This window comes from Hemiscyllium ocellatum, chromosome 32, assembly GCF_020745735.1.
Source record: "Hemiscyllium ocellatum isolate sHemOce1 chromosome 32, sHemOce1.pat.X.cur, whole genome shotgun sequence".
In the NCBI taxonomy this organism is placed as follows: domain Eukaryota; kingdom Metazoa; phylum Chordata; class Chondrichthyes; order Orectolobiformes; family Hemiscylliidae; genus Hemiscyllium; species Hemiscyllium ocellatum.
Window position 1 is genome coordinate 7,043,999 of NC_083432.1, and position 27,449 is coordinate 7,071,447.

The 27,449-nt window shown below is 43.9% G+C and overlaps 1 protein-coding gene across 1 annotated transcript in view; it reads left to right on the forward strand.

Annotated features, from left to right (window-relative positions):
* The first annotated feature begins 2,992 nt into the window (after positions 1 to 2,992).
* The window catches only part of LOC132830693 (1-phosphatidylinositol 4,5-bisphosphate phosphodiesterase delta-3-like), a 178,907-nt gene continuing 154,450 nt past the window's right edge, over positions 2,993 to 27,449 (forward strand). The window contains exon 1 of the mRNA XM_060848503.1: positions 2,993 to 3,193. Coding sequence (XP_060704486.1) covers positions 3,112 to 3,193 — 82 coding nt within the window. The 5' untranslated portion in view covers positions 2,993 to 3,111. The remainder of the gene's footprint in view (positions 3,194 to 27,449) is intronic.

Here is a 27,449-nt window from a genome sequence, read left to right on the forward strand (position 1 = left end):
CAGTTCGCAACAGGCAGGAACCCCTCCCCCACCCACCTCCCGCACGTAGGAGCATCCCCAATGTGTCCTAAATACAAAATAGATTTTGGCACTCTCATGCATTGTCTATGGACATGCCATAAGATATGTAGGTATTGGGATAGAGTAGTGAATGCCTTGACAGAGATCTTGGGCACGGAGATTAGACTGGATCCAGTGACTCTACTTTTGGGTTTTTCAGACTTGCCCTCCCTGAACGTGCATTGGAGGAAATTATTTGCCATTCTCTCCTTTTGTGCAAGGAAGAATATTCTAGTGAATTGGGCAGCTCCAGGACTTTCGAACTGGCACAAGTTAATCATGGAATATATCCCACTTGACTTCCTCACAAATATGGTGCACCAAAAAACTGAATTATTCTATAAAACATGGCAGCCCTATTTGAACTATATTGACACAGATATTTTGGCCATATTGACCAGGGCTTGTCTAACTGTGGTGATGGTTCTGGCTGGTTCAGGGACTCCCCAGGAGGAGGAATCCCATATAAATACCGGTTTTATTATGACTTGGTATAAATCTATTTTGAGCATGTATCTAGTTATTTAATTATTCTGTTGTTTATCGCTATCCTATTTTATGTTTTGATTGTTTGTAGGATAGATTAGTAGTTAATTGGGTTTTTTACTTTTTTTTGTTTGTCGTCTCGGTTATTATTTAATTTTTAATCTCAGATTGGTGTTTATACTTGCTTGTATTACTTCTGTACTTTGTAAAAAAGAACTTTTTAAAAATTTTCTTTTTTCAATAAAAATATCTATGAAAAAAAACTTCACATGCCACATGTCTGCCCATTATTACAGTTTATTTATTTCCTATTGTGGTCAATTGATGTCATCCTCACTGTCACTATCTCCAAGTTTGGTATCATTGGTAAATTTTTGAATTGTAGCTTTGTGTTGCAAGACTTGAGTCATTTGCAAACATACATATCATGCTTTGGATCACCAGACATAACCTTTCGTGGCACCAGTCTCATGTTGGTTGGAAAATTTTCATCACTTGGCTATGTGTTCTCTAGGTGTGCCACTATTAATGGAGATATTTGTGTTTCCATTAGAAAGCACATTGTGTCCACGGCTGAGTCCCTGAAACATGGCAATACACTGAATATTAAACTCTGCCAACTCATCAGCCTTACCACCCTGTCTTTTGTCACAGAATCTTGAGTCTGGCTCTACAGGAACATTTTGTAATGTTATCATCTTTGCAGAGTCATTTTTGTCCACAATAAATAACTTATTTATTTAAGGAATTTGGCTGACTTGATTTTAACACAGAGATACACACACAAAAACAGGAATTGCTGGGAAAATTCAGCAGATCTGCCAGCATTTGTGGAGAGAAGACAGAGTTAACATCCTGCTTTCTCTCCACAGATGCTGCCAGACCTGCAGAGTTTTCCCAGCAATTCATAGTCAAGGAGATGTACAGCACAGAAACAGACCCTTCGGTTCAACGCATCCATGCCGACCACATTTCCTAAATAAATCTAGTCCCATTTGCCAGCATTTGGCCTATATCCCTCTAAATGCTTCCTATTCATATACCCATCCAGATGCCTTTTAAATGTTGCAGTTGTACCAGCCTCCACCACTTCCTCTGGGAGCTCATTCCATACACTCACCACCTTAGGTCCCTTTTATATCTTTCTCCTCTCACCCTAAACCTATGCCTTCGAGATCTGGACTCACTCACCCCAAGGAAAAAACCTTGTCTGTTTACCCTATCCATGGCCCTCATGATTTTATAAACCTTTATGAGGTAACCCCTCTATCTCCGACGCTCCAGGAAAAACAGCCCCAACCTTCTCAGCCTCAAACTCTCCAACCCTGGCAACATCCTTGTAAATCTTTTCTGAACCCTTTCAAGTTTCACAACATCTTTCCAATGGGAAGGAGACCAGAATTGCACTCAATATTCCAACAGTGGCCTAACCAATGTCCTGTACAGCCACAACATGACCTCCCAACTCCTGTACTCAATGCTATAACCAATAAAGGAAAGCATACCAAACGCCTTCTTCACTATCCTACCTACCTGCAACTCCACTTTCAAGGAGCTATGAACCTGCACTCCAAGGTCTCTTTGTTCAGCAACACTCCCATGGACCTTACCGTTAAGTATATACTATTAATTCCTGTTTTTATTTCTGATTTCCAGCGTGCGCAGTTATTTATTTCCTTTGTTTGCTGAATTACACACAGTCCGAAATTGACAGGATGACCTTTCACTTTAAAATTAAACTTTGTTGTAACCAGTGGGTAAGAAAGCACGGGCCATGGAGAGGAATCCATCACTGACTAAAAATACTGCCTCACACCCATTAGCCTCACCACCCTGTCCACAGAATCCTGGGTCTGGCTCTACAGGAACACTTTGCAATGTTAGAATCTTTGCAGAGCAATTTTTTTCCACAATCAACAGCTTCTTTATTTAAGGAATTTGGCTGACTTGATTCCAACACACACTAAAAACAGGAATTCTCTCACAAACACATTGAAGAAAAGCTGCAGTGGGAGAAGATAGGGACAGAACTGTGTTATGACAAATATTTGGTTGTTTGTACTGGTCTGTATAATGGGAAAGTATTTTGGGTCCTCAGGACAGAAGCCAATGACAGGAGTGGGCTGATTTTGCATTCGGTTTCTATAAAGCAATGGTCCCAGCCCTAACAGTAATGCCTAGCCAGCGGGGAAGCGAATGAACTTTCCCCTTCCAATATTACCTCGCGTGGCGACGACCCCTTTTTCCTTATATAGAGGCAGAAAGTCACATGAGTTGAATTCCTGGATTATAAGTGAAGGGTCGGCGAGAAGACGCTTCTGGTTAGCAGGATCCAGCCTCCAGCCTGAGGGAAGAAGGTGAAGGGGGAGGGCAGGGGAACTGAGAGCAGCTGGGGATTGAGCAGAGAGAAACACCTCAAGCTGCAGGGAGTGAAGAGAGAGAGACACAGACAGAGACAGAGAGCAGCCCGGCACAGGCCGGCTCTGTGTCCCAGGCTCGGAGCTCAGGAACCCCCACCACCCCCCGGGCAGCGAGCAGAGAGAGCGGCCGGGACAAAGCAACACCATGATCGGTACCAGATCCAGGGGCTCGCAGCTGCCGGAGTCGGATCCCAACAAACTCGCTCTGAAAGCCTTCAGGAAAGTCGGTAAGGATGGGATGGGATGGGATGGGATGTGCCTTGCTGAGGGAAGGTCGGGAAGGAATGTGCCCCCGGCCAGGAATAACCGGGACACGGAGTAAACATGGATTGTGGAGAGCTGCGGGGCTGCAGTCCACCCTCTGACTAAATAAGGAGCATTCCTGAAAAGTTTCTCCTTCTCTGGGAAAAAAAATCTCGAGTTTCCAGCGGCTCTCCCTCGCTGCCAGAGAAGGGAGGCACCTCCCTTTGCACAGTGTGGAATATTTCTGGGATTTGTTTTACTGGAAGCTGCAGATTTGGGATGGATTGTGTGTGTGTGTGATCAGAGGGGGAAAGATTCAGTACATTTCACAAAACAGCGGATTGAAGAGGCGTCGTGTCTTAAACAGGCAGCTGTCGTGTTATCTTCACACTGGCGATGTTCCTCACCCAAAGCCAAAGGCAATTGAAGCCCCAGTTTGTGCCGAGTTCTGGTAGCCCCACACCCAGAAGGATGTCAGAGACCCTTACACGCTGGGTTCACAGAACGTTTCCAGGAATTTTAACTCCAGTTAAATTTGAAAGGCTGGTGTGTTTGAAGGTTTGACAGAACTGGAAAATATATTGATAGCATTAGCTGATTGTACAAAGACAACACTGATTTTCAAATCATAGCAAGAGAGACAGTGGGAAGTGTGAGGAAGCTCACACCAGAGTGAGTGCTAATTGTTGTAGAAACAGTTAGTACCTTAAAGCATTAAGTGCATCATAAGTGTCATAGAGATGTACAGCATAGAAAGAAACCCATCGGTCCAACTTGTCCATGCCGACCAGATATCCTAACCTGATCTCGGCCTATTTTCCAGCACTTGGCCCATATCCCGCTAAACCCTTCTTATTCATATACCTATCCAGATGCCTTTTAAATGTTCTAACTGTACCAGCCTCCACCACTTCCTCTGGCAGCTCATTCTATACACACACCACCGTTTGTGTGAAAATGTTGCCCCTTAGGTCCCTTTTAAATCTTTCCCCTCTCACCCTAAACCTCTGCCCTCTAGTTCTGGACTCCCCCACCCCAGGAAAAATACTTTGTCTATTTATCCTATACATGCCCCTCATGATTTTATAAACCTCTATAATGGAAGCCTTCAAAAATGATATAACGAGAGACAATATAGCCCTATAAGGGTGAAAGTCATGTATAGTAGGTGGAGGGAATGCTGGATAGCTGGAGAAATTGAGGTTTTGGTTAAGAAAAAGAAGGAAGTGTATGTTAGGTACAGACAGCAAGGATTGAGTGAATTCTGACAAGGTTATAAAGGTAGGAGGACTATACTTAAGAGGGATATCAGGAGGGCAAAAAGGGGACATGAGATAGCTTTGGCAAATAGAGTTAAGGAGAATCCAAAGAGTTTTTACAAATACTTTAAGGACAAAAGGGTAACTAGGGAGAGAATAAGGCTTCTCAAAGATCAGCAAGACGGCCTTTGTGTGGAGCCACAGAAAATAGGGGAGATACTAAAGGAGTATTTTGTATCAGTATTTACTGTGGAGAAGGACATGGAAGATATAGAATGTAGGGAAATAGATGGTGTCATCTTGAACAATGTCCGTATTACAGAGGAGGAAGTGCTGGATGTCTTGAAACGGTTAAAGGTGGATAAATCCCCAGGACCTGATCAGGTGTACCTGAGAACTCTGTGGGAAGCTAGAGAAGTGATTGCTGGGCCTCTTTCTGAGATACTTGTATCATCGATAGTCACAGGTGAGGTGCTGGAAGACTGGAGGTTGGTTAACGTGGTGCCACTGTTTAAGAAGGGTGGTAAGGACAAGCTAGGGAACTATAGACCGGTGAGCCTGACCTCGGTGGTGGGCAAGTTGTTGGAGGGAATCCTGAGGGACAGGATTAACAAGTATTTGGAAAGGCAAGGACTGATTAGGGATAGTCAACATGGCTTTGTTCAAAGTTTGTGAAAAGATTTGTAGCTCGGGTGCTCGTTGTTGTGGTTGTGTTCGCCGAGCTGGGAATTTGTGTTGCAGACGTTTTGTCCCCTGTCTAGATGACATCCTCAGTGCTTGGGAGCCTCCTGTGAAGCGCTTCTGTGAAGTTTCCTCCGGCATTTATAGTGGTTTGAATCTGCAGCTTCCGGTTGTCAGTTCCAGCTGTCTGCTGCAGTGGCCGGTAAATTGGGTCCAGGTCGATGTGCTTATTGATTTAATCTGTGGATGAGTGCCATGCCTCTAGGAATTCCCTGGCTGTTCTCTATTTGGCTTGTCCTATAATAGTAGTGTTGTCCCAGTCGAACTCATGTTGCTTGTCATCTGTGTGTGTGGCTACTAAGGATAGCTGGTCATGTCGTTTCGTGGCTAGTTGGTGTTCATGGATACGGATCGTTAGCTGTCTTCCTGTTTGTCCTATGTAGTGTTTTGTGCAGTCCTTGCATGGGATTTTGTACACTTCACAGGAGGCTCCCAAGCACTGAAGATGTCACCTAGACAGGGGATGAAACGTCTGCAACACCAATTCCCAGCTCAGTGAACAGAACCACAACAACATGACTTTGTGCGTAGGAAATCATGTCTCACAAACTTGATTGACTTTTTGAAGAAGTAACAAAAAGGATTGATGAGGGCAGAGCTGTGGATGTGATCTACATGGATTTCAATAAGGCGTTCAACAAGGTTCCCCATGGGAGTCTGGTTAACAAGGTTAGATCTCATGGAATACTGGGAGAACTGGCCATTTGGATACAGAACTGACTCAAAAGTAGAAGACAGAGGATGATGGTGGAGGGTTGTTTTTCAGACTTGAGGCCTGTGATCAGTGGAGTGCCACAAGGATCGGTGCTGGGTCCACTGCTTTTTGTCATTTATTTAAATGATTTCGATGTGAACATAAGAGGTACAGTTGGTAAGTTTGCAGAAGACACCAACATTGGAGGTGTAGTGGACAGCGAAGAAGGTTGTACTCCAGAGTACAGTGGGATCTTGATCAGATGGGCCAATGGGCTGAGGGAGGGTCATTGGAATTCAGATAAATTTGAAGTGCTGCATTTTGGAAAGGCTAATCAGGGCAAGACTTATAACCTTAATAGGAAGTGTTGCTGAACAAAGAGACCTTGGAGTGCAGGTTCATTGCTCCTTGAAAGTGAATTCTCAGATAGATAGAATAGTGAAGAAGGCATTTGGTATGTTTTCCTTTATTGGTCAGAGCATTGAGTATAGGAGTTGGGAGGTCATGTGATAACTGTACAGGACGTTGGTTAGGCCATTTTTGGAATATACAGTGCAATTCTGGTTTCCCTACTATAGGAAGGATGTTATGAAGCTTGAAAGGATTCAGAGAAGATTTACAAAGATGTTGCCAGGATTGGAGGTTTTGAGCTTTAGGGAGAGGCTGGATAGGCCAGGGCTGTTTTCCCTGGAACATCAGAGGCTGAAGGATCACCCTTAAAAAAAAAAAGCTTGTAAAATCATGAGAGGCGTGGATTGGTAAATTCTTAGAATTAGAATCCCTACAGTTTGGAAACAGGCCCTTTGGCCCAATAAGTCCACACTGACTCTCAGAAGAATAACCCACCACCCATTCCCCTACATTTACCCCTGACTAATGCACCTAAGCTGCAGATCCCTGAACACTATGGGCAATTTAGCATGGCCAATCCACATAACCTGAACATCTTTGGACTGTGGGAGAAAACCAGAGCACTTGGAGGAAACCCACACAGATAGAGGGAGAACGTGCACACTCCAAACAGACATTCCTCTGAGACTGGAATTGAACCCGAGCACTGTGAGCCAGCAGTGCTAACCACTGAGCTATCGTGCCATCTTCAATGGCTCACGGGTGACAAGGTCTTTTTCCTGAGGTGGGGGAGTCCAGAACTAGAGGGCATAGGTTTAGGGTGAGAGAAGAAAAAACTACAAGGGACCTAAGGGACAACTTTTTAATATAGAGGGTGTTGCGTGTAGGGAATGAGCTGCCAGAGGAGTTGGTGGAGGCTGGTACAATGACAACATTTAAAAGACACCTGGATGGGTATATAAACAGGGAGGGTTTAGAGAGATACGGGTCAAGTGCCGGCAACTGGGACTAGACTAGGTTAGGATATCTGTGTGCATGGACGAGTTGGACTGAAACTCTGTGCTGTACATCTCAATGACTCTATATGGTCACCCCTCAGTCTCCAATGCTCCAGGGAAAACAGCCCCAGCTGACTCAGCCTCTCCCTATAGCTCATAGCTCAGAATATGTTAAAAAACTGTTCCTGAGAGGAGCTAATGAAATTTTGGGTACCTGTTTGGGTACACACTGACAGTAATGTGAGCTTATTCTAAAACAAATGCAGAGGGTACTGAAGAAACTCAGCGGGTCTGGCAGCATCTCTGGAGAAAAGAACAGAGTTAACATTTTGGGTTCGGTTTGAGGTTCTAAGAAGAGAGTCATAGCAGACTCAAAACATTAACTCTGTTTCTCTCTGTACTGACGCTGCCAGACCTGCTGAGTTTCTTTAGATTTACAAGGCTGGTACTGGAATTGCACGGTTTTGACGAGGCTGACCAGACTGGAGCTCCACTTTCCAGGAATCAAGGTGACAAAATGGATTCGATGAGCTGTATGTACAGAACATGCTTCCACTTGTAAGAGAACCCACATTAAAGAGAAACTAGTGGCTAACAAACCTAATATCACAACCTTGAGTGGATGGACCTTTCTGGCATTCCTTCTTTCAGAAGGTACACAAGGAGAGCTCTGGGCCCAGCAACCTGAAGCAAGAAGATGGCTCAGTAACACCATCTCAGTCTGACATCCTGAGGATCAGCAAACTCTCTTCTGTTGGACTGTATGTCACACAGCACAGCCTCCTGGTCATTCCTGTCCTCTGTCATAGACCACAGCACGTGATAACAGCTGTCATCTCTGGATGAGTGGACCTAGGCTCTCAAGTCCTTGGGAAGAACAAAACTCCCGGAAGTGACAGCTTACCGGCTGAGTTGTACTGAGCTCTGTGTGATGTGATAGGCCAGGAGCAGCTGGAGGAGTATACTTCTGGCAGGTGGCATGTGAGAATCCATGGGGAAAGGTACCATCACCCTCATCAATATGTGGAAGGGGCAGAGGGAGAAAGTCAGAAACTGCCGACTAATCTCAGGACTGAGTGCAGTTTATAAAAGATTAGAATGGTGCTGGAAAAGCACAGCAGGTCAGACAGCATGCAAGGTTCAGGAAAATTGAAAATCATTCCTGACGATTTTCCTGCTCTTCGAATGCTGCCTGACCTGCTGTGTTTTTCCAGCACCACAGTCTTGATTCTAATCTCCAGCATCCGTAGTCCTCACTTTCACTTGCAGGTTATAAAATTCTATCTAAGGTCCTCACTAACCAGGTCAGATCTGCTGTGGGATCGGTGATCCACCCTGGCCAAATCTGTGCTGTACCAGGCAGGATGATCTCAGAGAGTCTCGTGTTCTACAGGGGTGTCACCGCCTATATACAGGACAGTGGGGGTGAATGCCTGCCTCATCAGCCTGGACCAGGAGAAGGCCTTTGACAGGATATCACATTCCTACATGTGGGATCTGCTCTCCAACATGGCCTTTGAGGAGGGGAATCTGCAATTGGATCTGACTGCTCTACACAAATATCATTAGTGCAGTCTGAGTCAACGGGTGGGAATCTGAAAGCTTCCTGATCAGACCTGGAGTCAGGCAGGGCTTCCCTCTCTCTTTCTCCTGCCTTGTTTGTGGTACAGAGCCTTTTGCTGAGTCCATCAGGACAGGTGGGAGCCTGAGAGGGGTAGCTGTTCCATGCAGTGGGGACCAGCAGGTCAAAGCCTCCCTGTACATAGATGGCACCGCTGTTTCTGTTCAGATCGACTGTCAGTGCAGAGACTCGCAAGCAGCTGCGACCAGTTCAAATTGGGAGCCAAGGGAAATTGAGGAAAGAGCGAGGCTATGTTCTTTGGGAACTGGGCTGATGATCCTTTCTCCCCTTCACTATCATGGTAAGATTATCTGAAGGTGCTGAGCATGTAGGTCGGAGGGGCTAGGAGGTATGCCTGAACTTGGAAGCAAGGGGAGGCAGAAACTGAGCAGATAGGAGCATTACTTCCCCCTCCATTGCAGGTAAAAACCTAGTCATCAGGCATGAGGTACTCTCGGTGTTGTTTCATCGGCACAGATCTGGCCCATTCCCCAAATTTGTGCCATTGCAGTCACCAGAAACATCTCCCAGTTCAGCTGGAGGTCAAAGATGGACCATGTCTGCAGAGACACCATGTACAGACCTCTGGACAAGGAGGGGTGAAGAACATACCCAATGCTGTCCTCATCCTAATGGCCACCTTTGTGTGTGGCTGCATCAGGTTGTGCGTAGACCCTCTGTATGTAGACACCCAAATTTAACTAGTTGCTGAGGTTCTACCTGTCCCTGGTGTTGTGAAGGTCGGGGCTGACATTTTACCGTGGAATGCTCCAACTAGTTGGTCTGTTCTATATCACCTGACCCTCCTGCAAAAGCTTGCCAAGATTTGAATACCAGTCCCATTAGGAAGTGGTCAGCATATACTGTTCTGGAGACCCTGCAGGAAAAGGAGAGTGTGGAACTTGTCACAAAATTCCCTGAAGAGAAATGTCAAAGTCCTTTTGGCAGAATGTCTCATCATCAGAACTGTCCAACAAGCACCAAGATGTAGCTTGGCTGGTGGTGAGAAGGGCACTGCCCATCAGATCCTTCACACATACCCAGTCTCATCTGTGCCACCGCATGCTGCTCTCGACACGGCTGTGCTGATAAAGAGACTATTTGCAAAGGTGCATTCTTGTGTCTGTGAGACAATGTCTTGAAAGAAATGCAACGGTTTTTATTGAGGTTTGTCCTGAGCAACTGCGTGATGCAGGACTGCATGCGCTACAGGCTGTTCCCCAGGATGCACACCAAGACAAACATTGAGTGCACCTGGAGGACCATTAACCTGGTGAAAGATGCTCTTGATCTGCCTGAAACTTGTTGGTCTTCCAGTATATAGAGTTGACCCTGACCAAGTGTTGCAGACTGGCACATTCCAAAAGTCCAGGACTACGTGCTGAGGGTGGCACTTAACTTGGGGCAGCTGCTGCCAAGGTGCAGTGGGTAAAGACCACTGTGAGGTCCTTCTGCCAATGTATAACTAGCGTTGTTCAGTTGTCACTCTCTTGCTGCTTCACAATGAATGGAGGTAGAAAATGCCTTTGCTTTTGCAACTATAGAAGCAAGGACTGAGACAGAAAGAGACACAAAGTGATGCCCTGAAGCTGCATCCGACAGTGCAGTTCAATTGTTTTCAATTTTAAAAATATACTTTATTTATAAAAAAGTCAGAAGTACATAGAAATGTCAAAATTCCAATGTTTCGTTTGTTTGTTTTCTCTGCAAAGACTAAGGAGTTTAGAACATTTCTATGTACTTTTGATTTTTTCAGGAATAAAGTATATTTTTAAAATTAAAACGATTGAACATCACTGTCAGATACAGCCTCAGTATTACTTTGTGTGTCTCTTTCTGTCTCAACCCTTGCTTCTCTTCAGTGTAGGGAAGGCTCCAGAATTCAGGGAGTGGAGGTCAAGGTTGATAGGTTAAGCCACATCGACTTTCAGAATGAGTTAACCTGACTGAAAGTTGCCACGGTCATGGCAAATGGGCTGGCATTAGTTGATGTGAGATGGAACAAGCATGATAGCAGAAAGTGACCTTGGATTGAAAGATGTAGAATCCACGTGAGTGAAGATAAGAGAGCAACAAGAAGACGACATTAGTGCAATAGTGTGTAAGCATCCCCTAACCGTAGCTGTTGTGTAGGACAGAGACTACGTCAGGAGGGCATGAGAAAAGGGCTGTCCATTGACTGTGGGCAAATTTTAAAACCAACAAAAGATTATCAAAAATATAGAAGAGGGAGAAAATAAACTCCTGAGAGTAAACAAGCAAGTCATATTAAAAAAATGCCTTATCTAAAAAGTTTTTTAAAAGGAAGGCCAATGTGCCCGTGAGAAAATGAGGCTGGGGAGACAATAATGGAAAACCAGGAAAAGGCTGAAGGATTGAATGAATACTTTGCATTTGTCTTTATGATCTAGGTCACTGATAGCATTCCAAAAGGATCAAAAAGTCAAGAGGCAAAAATGGTTGGAAGGAAATAAATACAATAACTATCACCAGAGAATACATGCTAAGGAAACTAAGGGGGCTAAAAGCTGATAAGTTCCCTGGATCTGATGGGAAGCAACCGAGGATATTAGAGGAAGTACAGCCGCTCCTGTTAAACAAGCACTTCAATGCAAATTGGCTTTCATGCGATTGAAGTATAAAGACTGTTATTTGTAGAAAGCAAACTTTCCTTATCTTTATTGGCTATAATGTGCTTTCAGTCCCATTAATTTTGGTGGCGTGGCTATTGCGTGATTTTCTTATAACGTGAGATCGCCCGAGAACTGAACTATTGCGTTACATCAGAACTGACTGTAGCTGCAAAGATAGTGGGTACACTGGTGGTAATCTTCAAAGAATCCTTCCAGGATTCTGGAAAAGTCCCGGAGGATTGGAAAACTGCTAGTGCAACAGCTTTGTTGAAAAAGGGAGGGAGCCAAAAAGCCAGGGTACCTTATAAAAACAGAAGGAACTGCAGATGGTGGAAAGCAGAAACAAAAACAGAAATTGCTGGAAAGCTGAGCAGGTCTGGCAGCATCTGTGAAGAGAAGTCAGAGTTAATGACCCTTCCTCAGAACTGATGGTTGTTTGGAAAAATTGTTTATGCAGAAAATAGAGTAGGGGGAAGGGGTAAAGAGTAAAGAATAGCGAAGAGAGAAGAACAGTTGGACAGACAAAGAAGTGAAAAACAATTAGTTTAAGAGAATGAATAGCTACTAATGGGCTGTATTAGCGTATGACAATGGGTTGTCTATAGTAGCAGACCCTGTGATAACAAGGCGAAAGTGAGGACTGCAGATGCTGGAGATTAGAGTCAAGATCAGAGTAGTGCTGGAAAAGCACAGCAGTTCAGGCAGCATCTGAGGAGCAGGAAAATCGACGTTTCGGGCAAAAGCCCTTAATCAGGAATGATTTTCGATTTTCCTGATCCTTGGATGCTGCCTGACCTGCTGTGCTTTTCCAGCACCACTCTAACTTGTGATAACAAGGCCTGGTGTGTGGCTGCCTCCATTCCTAAAATTGCTGAACTCAGTATTGAATCCAAAAGGCTGTAGAGTTCCCAAGTGGAAAGTGAGATGCTGTTCTTCCAACTTAGACTCACAGAGTCATAGAGATGTACAGCATGGAAACAGACCCTTCGGTCCAACCCGTCTACGCCAACCAGATATCCCAACCCAATCTAGTCCCACCTGCCAGCACCTAGCCCATATCCCTCTAAACCCTTTATATTCATATACCCATCCAGATGATTTTTAAATGTTGCAATTATTCCAGCCTCCACCACTTCTTCTGGCAGCTCATTCCAAACACGTACCACCCTCTGTGAAAAAATTGCCCCTAAGGTCAATTCTATCTTTCCCCTCTCACTCTAAACGAATGCCCTCTATTTCTGGACTCCCCCACCCCAGGGAAAAGACTTTGTCTATTTATCCTATCCATGTCCCTCATAATTTTGTAAATTTCTATAAGGCCACCCCTCAGCCTCTGACACTCCAGGAAAAACAGCCCCAGCCTGTTCAGCCTCTCCCTGTAGCTCAAATCCTCCAACCCTGGCAACATCTTTGTAAATCTTTTCTGAACCCTGTCAGGTTTCACAACATCTATCCGATAGGAAGGAGACCAGAATTGCACGCAATATTCCAACAGTGGCCTAACCAATGTTCTGTACAGCTGCAACATGACCTTCCAACTCCTGTACTCAATACTCTGACCAGTAAAGGAAAGCGTACCAAATGCCTTCTTCACTATCCTATCCACCTATGACTCCACGTTCAAGGAGCTATGAACCTGTACTCCAAGGTCTCTTTGTTCAGCAACACTCCCTAGGACCTTACCACTAAGTGTATAAGTCCTGCTAAGACTTGCTTTCCCAAAATGCAACACCTCACATTTATCTGAATTAAACTCCATCTGCCACTTCTCAGCCCATCTGGTCAAGATCCTGTGGAATCGAAGGTAACCTTCTTTACTGTCCACCACACTTCCAATTTTGGTGTCATCTGCAAACTTACTAACTGTACCTCTTTTGCTCGCATCCAAATCATTTATGTAAATGACAAAAAGTAGAGGATCCAGCACCAATCCTTGTGGCACTCAACTGGTCACAGGCCTCCAGTCTGAAAAACAACTGTCCTCCACCACCCTCTGTCTTCTACCTTTGAGCCAGTTCTGTATCCAAATGGCTAGTTCTCCCTGTATTCCAGGAGACCTAACCTTGCTAATCAGTCTCCCATGGGGAACCTTGTTGAATGCCTTACTGAAGTCCATATAGATCACATCTACTGCTCTGCCCTCATCAAACCTCTATGTTATTTCTTCAAAAAACTCAATCAAGTTTATGAGACATGATTTCCCACGCACAAAGCCATGTTGATTATTCCTAATTAGTCCTTGCCTTTCCAAATACATGGACATACTGTCCCTCAGGATTCCCTCCAAACCTGTGCTAAGCTTCACTGGAGTAGTGCAGCAAACCTGAGACAGATGTTGACCAAGGAACAGGATGCTAGAACACAGGTACTCGTCAGAACACAGATGGAATACTGTGATTGGTTTTGGTCCCTTTATCTAAAGTAAAATAAACTGGCATTGGACACAATGAAGAGAAGGTTTTAATAAGGTGTGGAGGAACTATCTTATAAGGGAAGGTTGAATAATTTGGCTCTGTACTCTAAGTTCAGAAGAATGAGAGAAGACCTTATTGAAACATATCAGACTGTTTGTTTGTTTGGGGGCTTGACAGGGTAGGTGTAGAAAGGCTCCCTTGTCAGAGAGTCTTGGACTGGGGGCATAAATGCAGAGTGAAGGAGTCACCCTTTTAAGTCAGAGAAGAGGAGGGATTTCTTTTGAGGGTATCGAATCTGTGAATATTTTTACCCTGGAGGCTGGGATGTTATATATTTAAAGCTGAGTGGAATTTTTTTTTATAGATATTTTTATTAGAAATTTAACATTTTTGCAAGTTTATAAAAATAAACAAAACTCTCAAATACAAACATTGATGTACAATTAAATCAAATATACAATAGTCAAAATTTAACAAAGGAAAGAAAAAAAAAACAAAAACAAAAATAAAATAAAAAAAACCAAAACTCAACTTTCTACTAATCTAACCTATAACTAACCAGAGTGTATACTTAAGTCTCTTACATGCTCGGAATGTATTAACATCAAATGTAATAAAACCCGTATTCATGCGGGATTCCTCTCCCAAGGGGCCCCGGAGCAGCCAGGTTTGTAATCTTCACTAAATAAAGGCCCTTGTTAGGATGGCCGAAATATCTGCATTTATGTAATTCAAAAAGGGCTGCCATATTTTATAAAATAATTCAGTCTTTCAGTGCACCATATTTGTAAGGAAGTCAAGGGGAATATATTCCATAATTAATCTGTGCCAATTTGAAAGTCCAGGGGGGCCTTCAGCCACCCAGTTCACCAAAATATTTTTCCTTGCACAGAAAGAGAGAATAGAAAATAGTCTCTTCCCGTGCGTATCCAGGGAGGAAAAGTTCGAAAAGCCCAAAAGGAGAGATACAGGGTCCACTCTAATTTCCGTTCCTAAAATGTCTGTCAGGGTACTTGCTACTTTAGTCCAATATCTACGGATCTTATGACAAGTCCATAGGCAATGTACAAGAGTGCCCACCTCTATTTTGCATTTGGGACACATTGGAGATGCTCCTGCCTTAAATTTTGCCAATCGAGCCGGTGCTATATGGGCCCTATGAAGTATCTTCAGCTGGATAGCCTGGGTTCTGTTACAGATAGTAATTCTTCTAGCATTTTCCCAAATATCATTCCATGTTTCTATAGAGATTTCTAGTCCCAAATCCTGATCCCATGTTTTAAGCAGATTGTCCATATCTCCCGACACTTCATGTAGTAAATGATAAATAGTACTAACAGAGGATACCCCTACTGGTCGTAGGACATTACATTCTCTATCTGATTTATAAAGACTATCTATTAACGTAGTCTTCTTCTGTATATAATCTCGAATTTGGAAGTATCGAAAGAGGTCTCCGTTGGGTAATCCGAATTTCTGACGCAGCTGTTCAAAGGACATCAGGACCCCATCTTTAAATAGGTCCCCTAAACATGAGATACCCCTGGATCTCCAGAGTTTAAAAGTGGCAGCTGTAAACCCCGGTTGGAATCCCCATGCCCCTACTATCGGTGCATGGGGGGATGTTTTATGTAAATTACCCTCATTTTGCCGCATTATATTCCAGGCCTTAATTGTGTTTAGTATTATGGGGTTTTTACAGTGATCTGTAATGATTTTCCTCTTGTCTGAAAATAAGAGGTTAATAAGTGGGTATTTTACTTGAGAGGCCTCGATGTCCAGCCAGATTGAGTCTTGTCTGATCCACAATCAATCAGCTATGTAACTTAATAGGGAACTGAACTGATATTTCCTAAAATCTGGGAAGTCCAGTCCTCCCCTTGCCTGTGGAAGCTGTAGCTTCTTCAGCTTAATAAGGGGCCGTCTATGATTCCAGATAAAGGAACCCAGCCAGCCATATAATTTACGTAGGGCTATCCTTGGCAGCATCACCGGGAGCATTCTCATAGGATATAAGAGACGGGGCAGAATATTCATTTTAATTAGTGCTATTCTACCCAACCAGGAAATTGGAAGGTCTCCCCATCGCTGGAGGTCCTGCCTTATCCTTTCCAGTAATTGCACAAAATTAGCCCTATACAACTGACCAAATACTGGAGTAATAAAAATACCTAACTATAAGAAGCCCTCCAGGGACCAACGAAAGGGAAAAAGGGATCTGTCCACTAAGTGGGGTGTCATAACCAGGCCACCCATTGGCATAGCCTCCGATTTTGAAAAATTAATTTTATAGCCTGAGAATGCACTAAATGTATTAATAACTTGAATTAGACGAGGTAAGGACATCAGAGGATTATTGAGGAATAAAAGAACATCATCTGCATAAAGGGTAATTTTGTGTTTACCTGTACCAATCCTCGGGGCTGTTATATTAGGATCAGTCCGTATAGCTTCTGCTAGTGGTTCAATTATTAGCGTAAATAACAATGGCGAGAGAGGACATCCTTGACGGCAGCCCCTACCCACACTGAAGCTATTCGATCTTAATCCATTGGTAATACCAACTGCTTTGGGATCACTATACAATGTTGAGACCCATTTGGTAAACACCTGTCCAACGCCAAACTTTTCCAATGTGTAAAACAAATATGACCATTCAACCCTATCGAACGCCTTTTCCGTGTCTAATGAAATTACTACTCCTGGTATCTTTCCCTGATGACAGGCTTGGATCATATTCAAGACCCTTCTAATATTATTGGATGATCTACGGCCCTTAATAAATCCCGTCTGGTCCTCCTTTATAATATATGGCAGTACCCTTTCTAGTCTCAGTGCTAACATTTTAGAGAGGATTTTAAAATCTACATTTAGCAAGGATATTGGTCTATATGATGTACAGTCTTCTGGATCTTTTCCTTTTTTGAGGATAAGAGAGATATTTGCCTCTTTCAGCGAAGGCGGGAGACAGCCCTGACTATATGCAAAGTTATACATGTCCATAAGTGGATCAGCCAATATTTCTGTAAATTCTTTATAGAATTCAGCTTGAAAACCATCTGGGCCCGGTGCCTTTCCGCTCTGGAGTTGCCTAATTGCATCAAGTATTTCTTGGACTGTTAGAGGAGCATTTAGGGCCGATACCTGTTCCGGAGTCAAGCCCGGAAAGGTCAAATTTTTAAAAAATGACTGCATCCTCCTAGTCCTATCTTCACAATCCTGCGATTTATATAACTCAGAATAAAATTCTCTAAAGATCGCATTAATCTTTTTATGATCATGAGTCAAGGTACCTGTACTTTCCTTGATAGTTGTAATAGTCTGAGAGGCCTTTTTCTTTGCAAGAAATGCTAAGTATCTACCCGGTTTGTCGCCATATTCATATAACCTTTGTTTTGCAAATAATATTTCCCTCTTAGCCGTTTGAGTAAGCGTAGTGTTTAGAGCTGTCCTATGAGCTGTAATCCTTTGCAATTTTATAATAGAAGGTCTATCAGCGTATGCTGTTTCAGCTCCTTTTAAGCGAGCTTCGAGCAGACGCTGTTGCTCTCCCTTCAGTTTCTTCTGGGTCGCTGAGTAGGAGATGATCAAACCTCGTGCATGAGCTTTGATGGTCTCCCACATCATTGACGGATTGCTAGCCGTACCTGAATTAATTTCTAAAAAAGTTTTAAATTCTTGGGAGAAGTACTTTACAAATTTACTATCTTTTATCAGGAAGGGGTCCATACGCCAAGGCCGAGCGGATGTCCCATTGTTCCTCGCCTTAGTTTCCATATATACAGCGGCGTGGTCGGAAATCGCTATAGTACCTATTTTACAGGATAATATAGAATTTTTAAAAATCGATGGGGCAAAAAACATATCAATTCTTGTATGACATTTATGTGGATTAGAGTAGAAAGAAAAATCTCTACCCTGTGGATGAAGACATCTCCATACATGTACCAATCCTAATTCTTTATTCAGATCCGCCAATTGTCTAGATCTGGGAGATACTCCGGCAGCACTCTTGGGAATCCTATCTATTTCCGGATCCATAATACAATTAAAGTCTCCCCCTATAATTGTATGACGGGCACCAAAGGCCATCAATTTTGAAAAAGCTTCTGTTATAAATTTAGAGGGGTGTGCCGGGGGGCAGTACAAATTTAGAATCCCATATTCCTCTCCATTTACAAGGGCTTTAATCAAAATATATCGTCCAAATTCGTCTTTTATCTGATTTAGAATTTTGAAAGGGAAATTCTTCCGAACAAGAATAACAACTCCCCTGCTTTTTGAGCTAAAAGAAGAGAAAAAGGCCTGATCAAATCCGCCCTGCCCTAATTTTAAATGTTCTTTATCCGACAGGTGTGTCTCTTGTAGGAGAGCTATATCAACTCTTTCTTTCTTAAGATTTGATAATATTTTCTTCCTTTTGACTGGCGAATTACTCCCCTTGACATTCCAGGTGCACCACTTAACCGACTGATCAACCATAATCATCTGGGCAGATCCGAGACCCCTTGGGAGGGGAAACCCTATCTGGAACATCCTGAGCATGGAGCATATAAAATTTACAAAAATAAAGGCTCTCTATTACACTCACAACAATATAATAAAAAACTATTTCTAAATAAAAAAAATATAAAACGTACCTAAATGGAGATTTTCCCCCTTGTTCCCAGGGAGTGTCACTTCCTCTCCAAAAGTCCATCTTATCCTCTCTCAACCAATGCCGCACCCTTGACCCAGGTGCTCCTCAATAAAATGAGGAGAATTCAAATATAATACAAAGCTAGAGTTAACAGTGAGCACCCTACTCCCGCCCACACCACCACCTGGATATATTTGGGAATGTTAATACCATATATAAATATATAACTATAAAATTACAATTTCAACAAGTAACAATTAGATATAATAACACAAAATAACAGGGGAAAAACAACCCCGCTCCTAAAGACAGAGGTAAAATAGAATAAGGTAACCACCTCCCCCCACCAACATTAACCAATTGCCCCAACATACATATACATACATACATACCCATATATATACATAAAGTAATAAAAGAAAACAAACCAAGCGGGGGGGGAGAAAATCAAATCCCTCTCCCCGCCCCCCCATGATAATATTAAACAATGAGGTGAAAAAAAGGGGGGGGGATATAGACCAAAGTGGGGGGAAAGGCAAACCAACATCCACAATCTCTTACAGTTTATTTAAGAGAGTCCAAGAATTCCTTAGCCTTCTCTGGTGATCCGAAGTTACATATGGATCCTTCGTGGTTAAAGCGTAGCGTCGCTGGATAGCGTAAGGAGTACTGAGTATTTAAGTCCCTTAAACGCTTCTTCACCACATTGAATGCCTTCCTCTTTCGGACCAGAGCTGGGGAAAAATCCTGAAATAGCATAATCTTGGATCCTTTATAGATCATGGCTTGGGGGTCTTTTCCAAGATTTCTTGAGGCTTCTAGGAGCATCTGCCTCTCCCTATAGCTCTGCAGCTGGAACAGGACTGGGCGTGGGCGCTGGTTTGAGCCGGGCCCACGTATTGCGACCCGGTAGGCCCATTCCACCCTTACCTGGCCTGATCCAGCATGCAGATTTAAAAGCTGTGGCAGCCACTGCTCCAGGAATGCTGTAAGCTGGCCTTCCTCTTCCCGTTTGGGAAGGCCCAGCAAACGAACATTTTTTCGACGACCTCGATTATCGAGGTCGTCAGTATGATTTTCTAAGGTCCGGACTCGCTGCTCGAGAGCCCGGACCTGATCCGCGGCCGATTGAGCTGCAGTTTCGGAGGTCGCGGCCTTTAACTCCACCCCTCCGACTCGGCGCTCCAGTTCCTGGATGTCTCGGCCGTGCTTCTGCAGCGCGGCCGAGAGTGATTCCCAGCGATGTCGGGACTCTTCAATGAAGGCATCGATCTTCGCGTCCAGTTTGGTGATCATCTCCATAAGGCTTGTTACCGTCGGTAAGTCCCCCGGGGCGGCTGTGGACGCCTCTGCTGCAGCTGAAGAGGGAGAGGGTGGGGGAGGGGGTCCTGCTTGTTGAGAGCTGCGGGTTCCCTTCCCTTTGGTCATTTTTCACTAAATATTAGACTATTTAAATGTAATACTAAGCAACTATTTAAATTTAACAGCTATTATGAATGATTTGGTGAGTGTGGTGGGGGTGGGTGACCCACTTTACCCAAGTCTTGGGAAGAGTACTATAGACTCAGACTTGCTGGGTCGCCGCCATCTTGGATCCCCTGAGTGGAATTTTTAATCGGTAAGGGATTCAAGGGTTAGGGGATAAACAAAATGTAAATTTTTGAGGATTATCAGATTAACCAAGATCTCCTTGAATAATGGGACAGACCTGATGAAGGAAATGGTCCACTTCAGCACCACATCTAAAAGATTCTATTCAAGTTATCCCCAATATTTATGTTTAAAAATGTGTTTATATATTTAACCCTCAATCAGCATCACAAATAGCAGATGATCTGGTTATTGTCATGTTGCTGTTTGTGGGAATTTGTTGTGTGTGTCAGTTAGCTACTGGGTTTCCTGCATTACACATATTTCAAAAGTATTTCAATATCTGTAAAGTGGTTTGACATGCCTGGTGGTTGTGATAAGTGCTATGTAAATGTAATTATCATTTATTGTTCATTTCATGAACTCAGGCTGTTGCCAAAGCTGATTTAAAAAAAGAGTGAGACAAAAATAGAAACTGCTGGAAAAGCTCAGCAGGTCTGGCAGTATCTATGCAGTGAAATCAGAGTTACAGTTTCTGAGGAAGGGTCACCCAACCTGAAACATTAACTCTGATTTCTATCCACAGATGCTGCCAGACCTGCTGAGCTTTTCCAGCAATTTCCATGTTTGTCTCTGATTTACAGCATCTGCAGTTCTTTCCATTTTTATTAAATAAGAACTGTGAGGCACTTTGTGAAGAGCAGTCCTTGCTGTATTCTCCGAGACACAGCATTTGTTTATACACATCTGTTTTTAGCTGTTGGATAGTGGGATCTTTTGCCCAAAGGAAGGGTTGATAAGGTCTCAATTTTCTTTCTGATAGATGGTGCCTTTGACAATGCACCATTCTGTTGATACCACACTGGAGGATTAACTGGGGTTATGTGCCTAATTCTCTGGGTGGGACTTGAAGCTTTGAGCTATTTGTTGGGTGGGAGAAATGCCTCTGAACAGAGACTCATTCTGACACATTGGAATTCAACTTTAATTTGGCTATTATTCTTAAGAGATGAGTCCAACAGCTCTGCGTGTAGGTTGTGTTGAAGTGCCAAGTGAAATGTGAGACCACCAGTACATTACAGATCACTGCTGGGTCCTTCAATTCAGACCCAACCTCAGCTTTTTTTATTGAGTCTGTGGAATGAGGTTGGGCCAATGTTTAATGGTTTATTTTGCATCATCCTGAAGAAGGTGATAGTGAGCTTGCAGTCCTTGGGAGTGTAGTTATATTCATAATGTTATTAGGAAGGAGGTTTCAGGATTTTGACCTCACGACGGTGAGGGAATGGTGAGTCTGTAATAGGGTGCCAGAATTGGAAATACTACACAGGTCTACAGCATCAGAGAAAACTGTGGACATTGGTTCTGTGAAGGATCACAGCTGCTCTGTTCTTTTCCTGCTTATCCATTATTCCAAAGTTATTCCATTTCACTCCCTCCCCTTCCCACCCCCTCAACCCTACTATTACACGGAGGGATGGAGTCCTGGTTGGGATGTACTTTATGGTAATGGCTTTCTGAAGCATCATCCTCCCAGAGTGATTAACCAGGAGTATGATAACTGGCAGTGCCAGGCAGTTTCTGTTAATGAGCTGCAGTTTGAATGTTCAGTGTCAGAATCTTATCTGGATTATTAGCCTTGAGCACGCCTCTTGTGGACAGAGCATACCACCGCTACTGACCATCAGTGGTGGAGGGCGTGAATGTTTGTGGATGTGCCAAACAAGTAGGCTGCTTTGTGCTGGATAGTGTCAAGCTTCTTGTGTGTTGTTGAAGTCCACCCATCCAGGCAAGTGAGGAGTATTCCATCACATTCCTGATTTATGTCTTGACGTTGGACAGACTTTTATGGAGTTAAGAGTGAGTTACTCGCTGTAGTATTCCTAACCTCTGACCTGATCTTTAGCCATTATATTTATTTGGCAAGTCCAGTTGAATTTCTGGTTACTGGTAATCCCCAAGATGTTAACAGTGGGGGATTTGGTGATAATCCAGTTGGTTGTCAAGGGCTGGTGATTTGCATGTGTGTTACTGGAGATGATCATCACATGGAATTGATAGCGAGTCTCCATGAAGGTGGCCACGACAACTGTCATTGGTTATCAAGACTTCATCGGAATCGCAGCGTCCTTAGGGAAGGAAAACTGCTTACACCTGACTCCAGACCCACGCAATGTTGTAGATTCATAACTGTTCTCTGAAATGCCCAAGCAAGTTCAGGTCCCGTTAAAGATTTTAAAAACAAGTTTCTAATGTCTATCATAAAAATTTGATTCCAGCCTCGGGCAACTGTCTGTGTAGAGTTTGCACATTCTCCCCATGTCTGTGTGGGTTTCCTCTGGGCGCTCTGGTTTCCTCCCACAGTCCAAAGGTGTGCAGGTTAGGTGAATAGCCCATGCTAAATTGCCCATGGTGTTTAGGGATGTGTAGGTTAGGTGCATTAGTCAGGGGTAAATGTAGAGTAATAGGGTAGGGAAGCGGGTCTAGGGTGGTTTACTCTTTGGAGGGTTGGTGTGGACCTGTTGGGCCTAATGGCCTGTTTCCACACTGTAGGGATATTATGAAAACTACTTCTGAGACGTCGCTATGTATAGGTTGGCTGCTGCATTTCTCTGCAATACAAGAGAGGATAATGGATAAGAGACAAGGGTTTTTGTTTTAATTGCAAAAATATACTTCATCCACAAAAATATCTTTTATATCCATACAAAGTCACTAAAGCAGGGCAAAGGTAGGTAAATAGAATTGGGTCACAGCCATGATTAAACAGTGAATGGTTGAACAGGTTCAAGGCACAAAGCAATCTCCTATTCCTAATGGTGACTGCATTGCTAAAGCATGCACAATGTGACGAGGAAAATTAGTTAAAGCGGTAACACTTGGAAATTAACGTACGGGGTGTCGTAGACCTCCACTTTGAAGTGTACGGGGAGAGTCACACCAGTATGTCTCCTTTGCGAGTTTTACCCTGTGGGTTTCATTGGGTGTAAAGTGGTTTGCAATGTCCGGAGGTGATTACTGCTATAAAAATATCATCTTCCTCAAGATTGGATCTTTTAATCACTGGATTTGCCACTGCTCAGCAACTGAGGAAACATTGATACTCAAAGACTTTAGATTTAGATTACTTACAGTGTGGAAACAGGCCCTTCGGCCCAACAAGTCCAAACCGACCCGCCGAAGCACAGCCACCCACACCCATTCCCCTACATTTACCCATGCACCTAACACTATGGGCAATTTAGCATAGCCAATTCACCTAACCTGCATATTGTGGGAGGAAATCGGAGCACCCGGAGAAAACCCACGCAGACACGGGGAGAATGTGCACACTCCACACAGACGGTTGCCTGAGGCAGGAATTGAACCCGAGTCTCTGACGCTGTGAGGCAGCAGTGGTAACCACTGTACCACCGTGCCGCCCACTTTAAGTTGCACTTGGCACTTCTCCAGCTCAATCAGAATGACAGACTAGCTCTCTGATTAGAGTGCACAAAGGAGGTGGTACTTCACTTGTAGTTGAGGGTCTGGTTAATCAGAGCTGGCAAGTTATGAAAATCCATGAATACCTTTTGAGTGCCATGTGCTGTCAGCTGGTGCTGTGTAGACTCATGACACACCTTGCACATGGTGTGACTGTGCAGCTGCTTTCTCAAAGGTCCTGGAGGCCCTAGGCCATGTTCTGGAACATTGCTAAATCTGGAGCTATCACAGTTACTGATAGGAACATAAGAACTAGGAGCAGGAGTAGGCCATCTGACCTTTCAAGCCAGCTCCACCATTCACTAAGGTCATGGCTGATCTTTTCATGGACTCAGCTCCACTTACCTGCCCTCTCACTGTATCCCTTAATTCCTTTATTTTTCAACAAGTTATCAATCTCCGCTTTAAAAACATTTTACTGAGGAAACCTCACCTACTACGCTGAGCAGAGAATTCCACAGATTCACAACCCTCTGGGTGAAGACGTTCCTTCTCAATTCAGTCCTAAATCTGCTCCTCCTAATCTTGAGGCTATGCCCTCTTGTCCTAGCTTCACCTACCAGTAGAAACATCCTTTCTACTTCTATCTCATCTATTGCCTTCATAATTTTACATGTTTCTATAAAATCCCCCCTCATTCTTCTAAATTCCAATGAATATAATCCCAATCTACTCAGTCTTTCCTTATAAGCCAATCCCCTCAACTCTGGAATCAACCTAGTGAACCTCCTCTGCACCCCCTCCAGCGCCAGTCCATCTTTTCTCAAGTAAGGAGACCAAACCTGCATACAATGCTCCAGGTGGGGCCTCACCAGCACCCTGTACAGCTACAACATAACCTCCCTGCTTTTAAACTCAACCCCTTTAACAATGAGGGACAAAACTCCATTTGCCTTTAGAATTACCTGGTACACCTGCAGACCAACCTTCTGTGTCTAAACCATGCTTCCTACTGTAAGTAATGTGGGAAGTAATGCACAAGAAACGGGCAATATCTGCTCTCCAGCTCCTACCCTCAGCTCCTCCTCGGAAACTGCCCACTGATTCATGGCACTTTGCTCACTCTCTTGTTAGCAGTCCAGTTACTGGAATTACAGTTGATTTCCCCTGTACTCAGTATTGCTGTGAGTAAATGCTTGCTACTGGCTATACAGAATTGCTTTTGGCATGAACACACCATTATGAGGAGAAGGAGTCGATATTGAAGTCAGCTGCTTGTTTACTAGAATTTGGAACTGAGACTAAATTGAATTTTGTGATTGTTGGAAAAGGTTGAACTGGGGCAGGTCAGTATCGTCTTTGGCCTGCCCGTATGGTGTTAGTGCAATGATAGACTGACACAAGACGGTTCTTAGAATTCCAGAAGAGTCTTGGCATCAGCAGACATTTATCCAGCAGAGTGGGAGTGGTCAGTGAGCAACAGAGGCCAATTCTTCACAGTCAGCTGCTGAAATCTGGAGACTGAGAAGAAATTACAGTATCTAAAGTCAGGGTGCGCCTCTCACTCTGGCCAATCGCAATCGTCAAAAGCTTGGCAGAGATCTAGAATACGACAAGCTAAAATGTAGCCCAGGCACTGCTGTATGGGTAGGAGACTGATACATATCAATGTCCCATGGGGCGTTGTAGTGACAGGTACAAAACAGTATTCTCCAGAGAGATAGGGGCAATTACAAATCAGTGATCCCAGGAAGTTAGGACTGGTACACAAGAATGTACTGTACAGAGGTAGGGATCAGTACACAGGAGGTACTGCACAGGTAAGATTAGTACAATGGGGAGGATATGTATATAGTAGTGTATCCGGGGATATAGGGATTGGTATTGTGCTGTGTACCTGTGGATATAGGGATAGGTATTATGCCGTGCACCCGAGGATATAGGGATAGGTATTGTGCGGTGTACACAGGGATATAGGATTAGGTATTGTGCTGTGTAACTGGGGATATAGGGATAGGTATTGTGCCGTATAGCCGGGGATATAGGGTTAGGTATTGCGCCGTGTACCCAGGAATAATAGGATTAGGTATTGTGCTGTGTACCTAGGGACATAGGGATAGGTATTGTGCTGTGTACCCGGGGATATAGGGATAGGTATTGCACAGTGTATCCAGGGATAATAGGGATAGGTATTGTGCACCCGGGGATATAGGCATAGGTGTTGCACCGTATACCCGGGGATATTGGCGTACGTATTGCGCCATGTACCCAGTGATATAGGGATAGGTATTTGGCTGTATACCCGGGGATATAGGATTAAGTATTGTGCAGTGTACCCAGGGACATAGGGATAGGTATTGTGATGTATACCTGGGGATATAGGGTTAGGTATTGTGTTGTGTACCTGGGGAAATAGGATTAGGTATTGTACCGTGCACCCAGGAATATAGGGATAGGTATTGTGCTGTATACCCGGGGATATAGGGATAGGTATTGTGCTGTGTACTTGGGGATATTGGGTTAGGTGTTATGCTGTGTACCTGGGGATATAGGGATAGGTATTGTGCTGTGTCCCCAGGGATATTGGGTTAGGTATTGTGCAGTGTACCCAGGGATTTAGAGATAGGTATTGTGCTGTGTACCTGGGGATATAGGGTTAGGTATTGTGCTGTGTACCCGGGGATATAGGGATAGGTATTGCGCCATGTACCCAGGTATATAGGGTTAGGTATTGTGCTGTTTTCCGAGGATGTAGGGTTAAATATTGTATTTTGTACCCAGGGATATATGGTTACGTATTGTGCTGTGCACCCGGGGATATAGGGTTAGATATTGTGCTGTGCTCCCGGGTAATAGTGATAGGTATTGTGCTGTGCACCCGGGATTTAGGAATAGGTATTGTGCAGTGTATCCAGGGATATAGGGATAGGTATTGTGATGTATACCTGGGGATATAGGGATAGGGTATTGTGCTGTGTACCCGGGGATATAGGGATACGTATTGCGCCGTATACCCTGGGATAATAGGGATAGGTATTGTGCCGTGTACCCAGGGATATAGGGATAGGTATTGTGCTGTATACCCGGGATATAGGGATAGATATTGTGCTGTACACCCAGGGATATAGGAATACATATTGCGCCATATACCCTGGGATAATAGGGATAGGTATTGTGCTTTATATCCGGGGATAGAGGGATAGGTATTGCGCAGTGTACCCAGGGATATCGGGATAGGTATTATGCTGTGTACCGGGGATATAGGGATAGGTGTTGGGCTGTATACCCGGGGATATAGGGATAGGTATTGCACCTTGTACCCAGGGTTAGGTATTGTGCTATGTACCCAGGGATATAGGGATAGGTATAGTGCTATGTACCCAGGGATATAGGGATAGGTATAGTGCTGTGTACCTGGGGATATAGGGATAGGTATAATGCTGTGTACCTGGGGATATAGGGTTAGGTATTGTGGTGTGTACCCGGAGATATAGGGATAGGTATTGTGGTGTGTACGCGGGGATATAGGGATAGGTATTGTGCTGTGTACCTGGGGATATAGGGATAGGTATTGTGCTGTGTACCTGGGGATATAGGGTTGGGTATTGTGCTGTATACCTGGGGATATAGGGATAGGTATTGCGCCGTGTACCCAGGGATATAGGGATAGGTATTGTGCTGTGTACCTAGTGATATAGGGTTAGGTATTGTGCTGTGCACCTGGGAATATCGTGATAGGTGTTGCGCCGTGTAACCAGGGATATAGAGATAGGTGTTGTGCCGTGTACCCGTGGATATAGGGATAGGTATTGTGCTATTTACCCGGGGATATAGGATTAGGTATTGTGCTGTGCTCCCGGGGATGTAGGGATAGGTA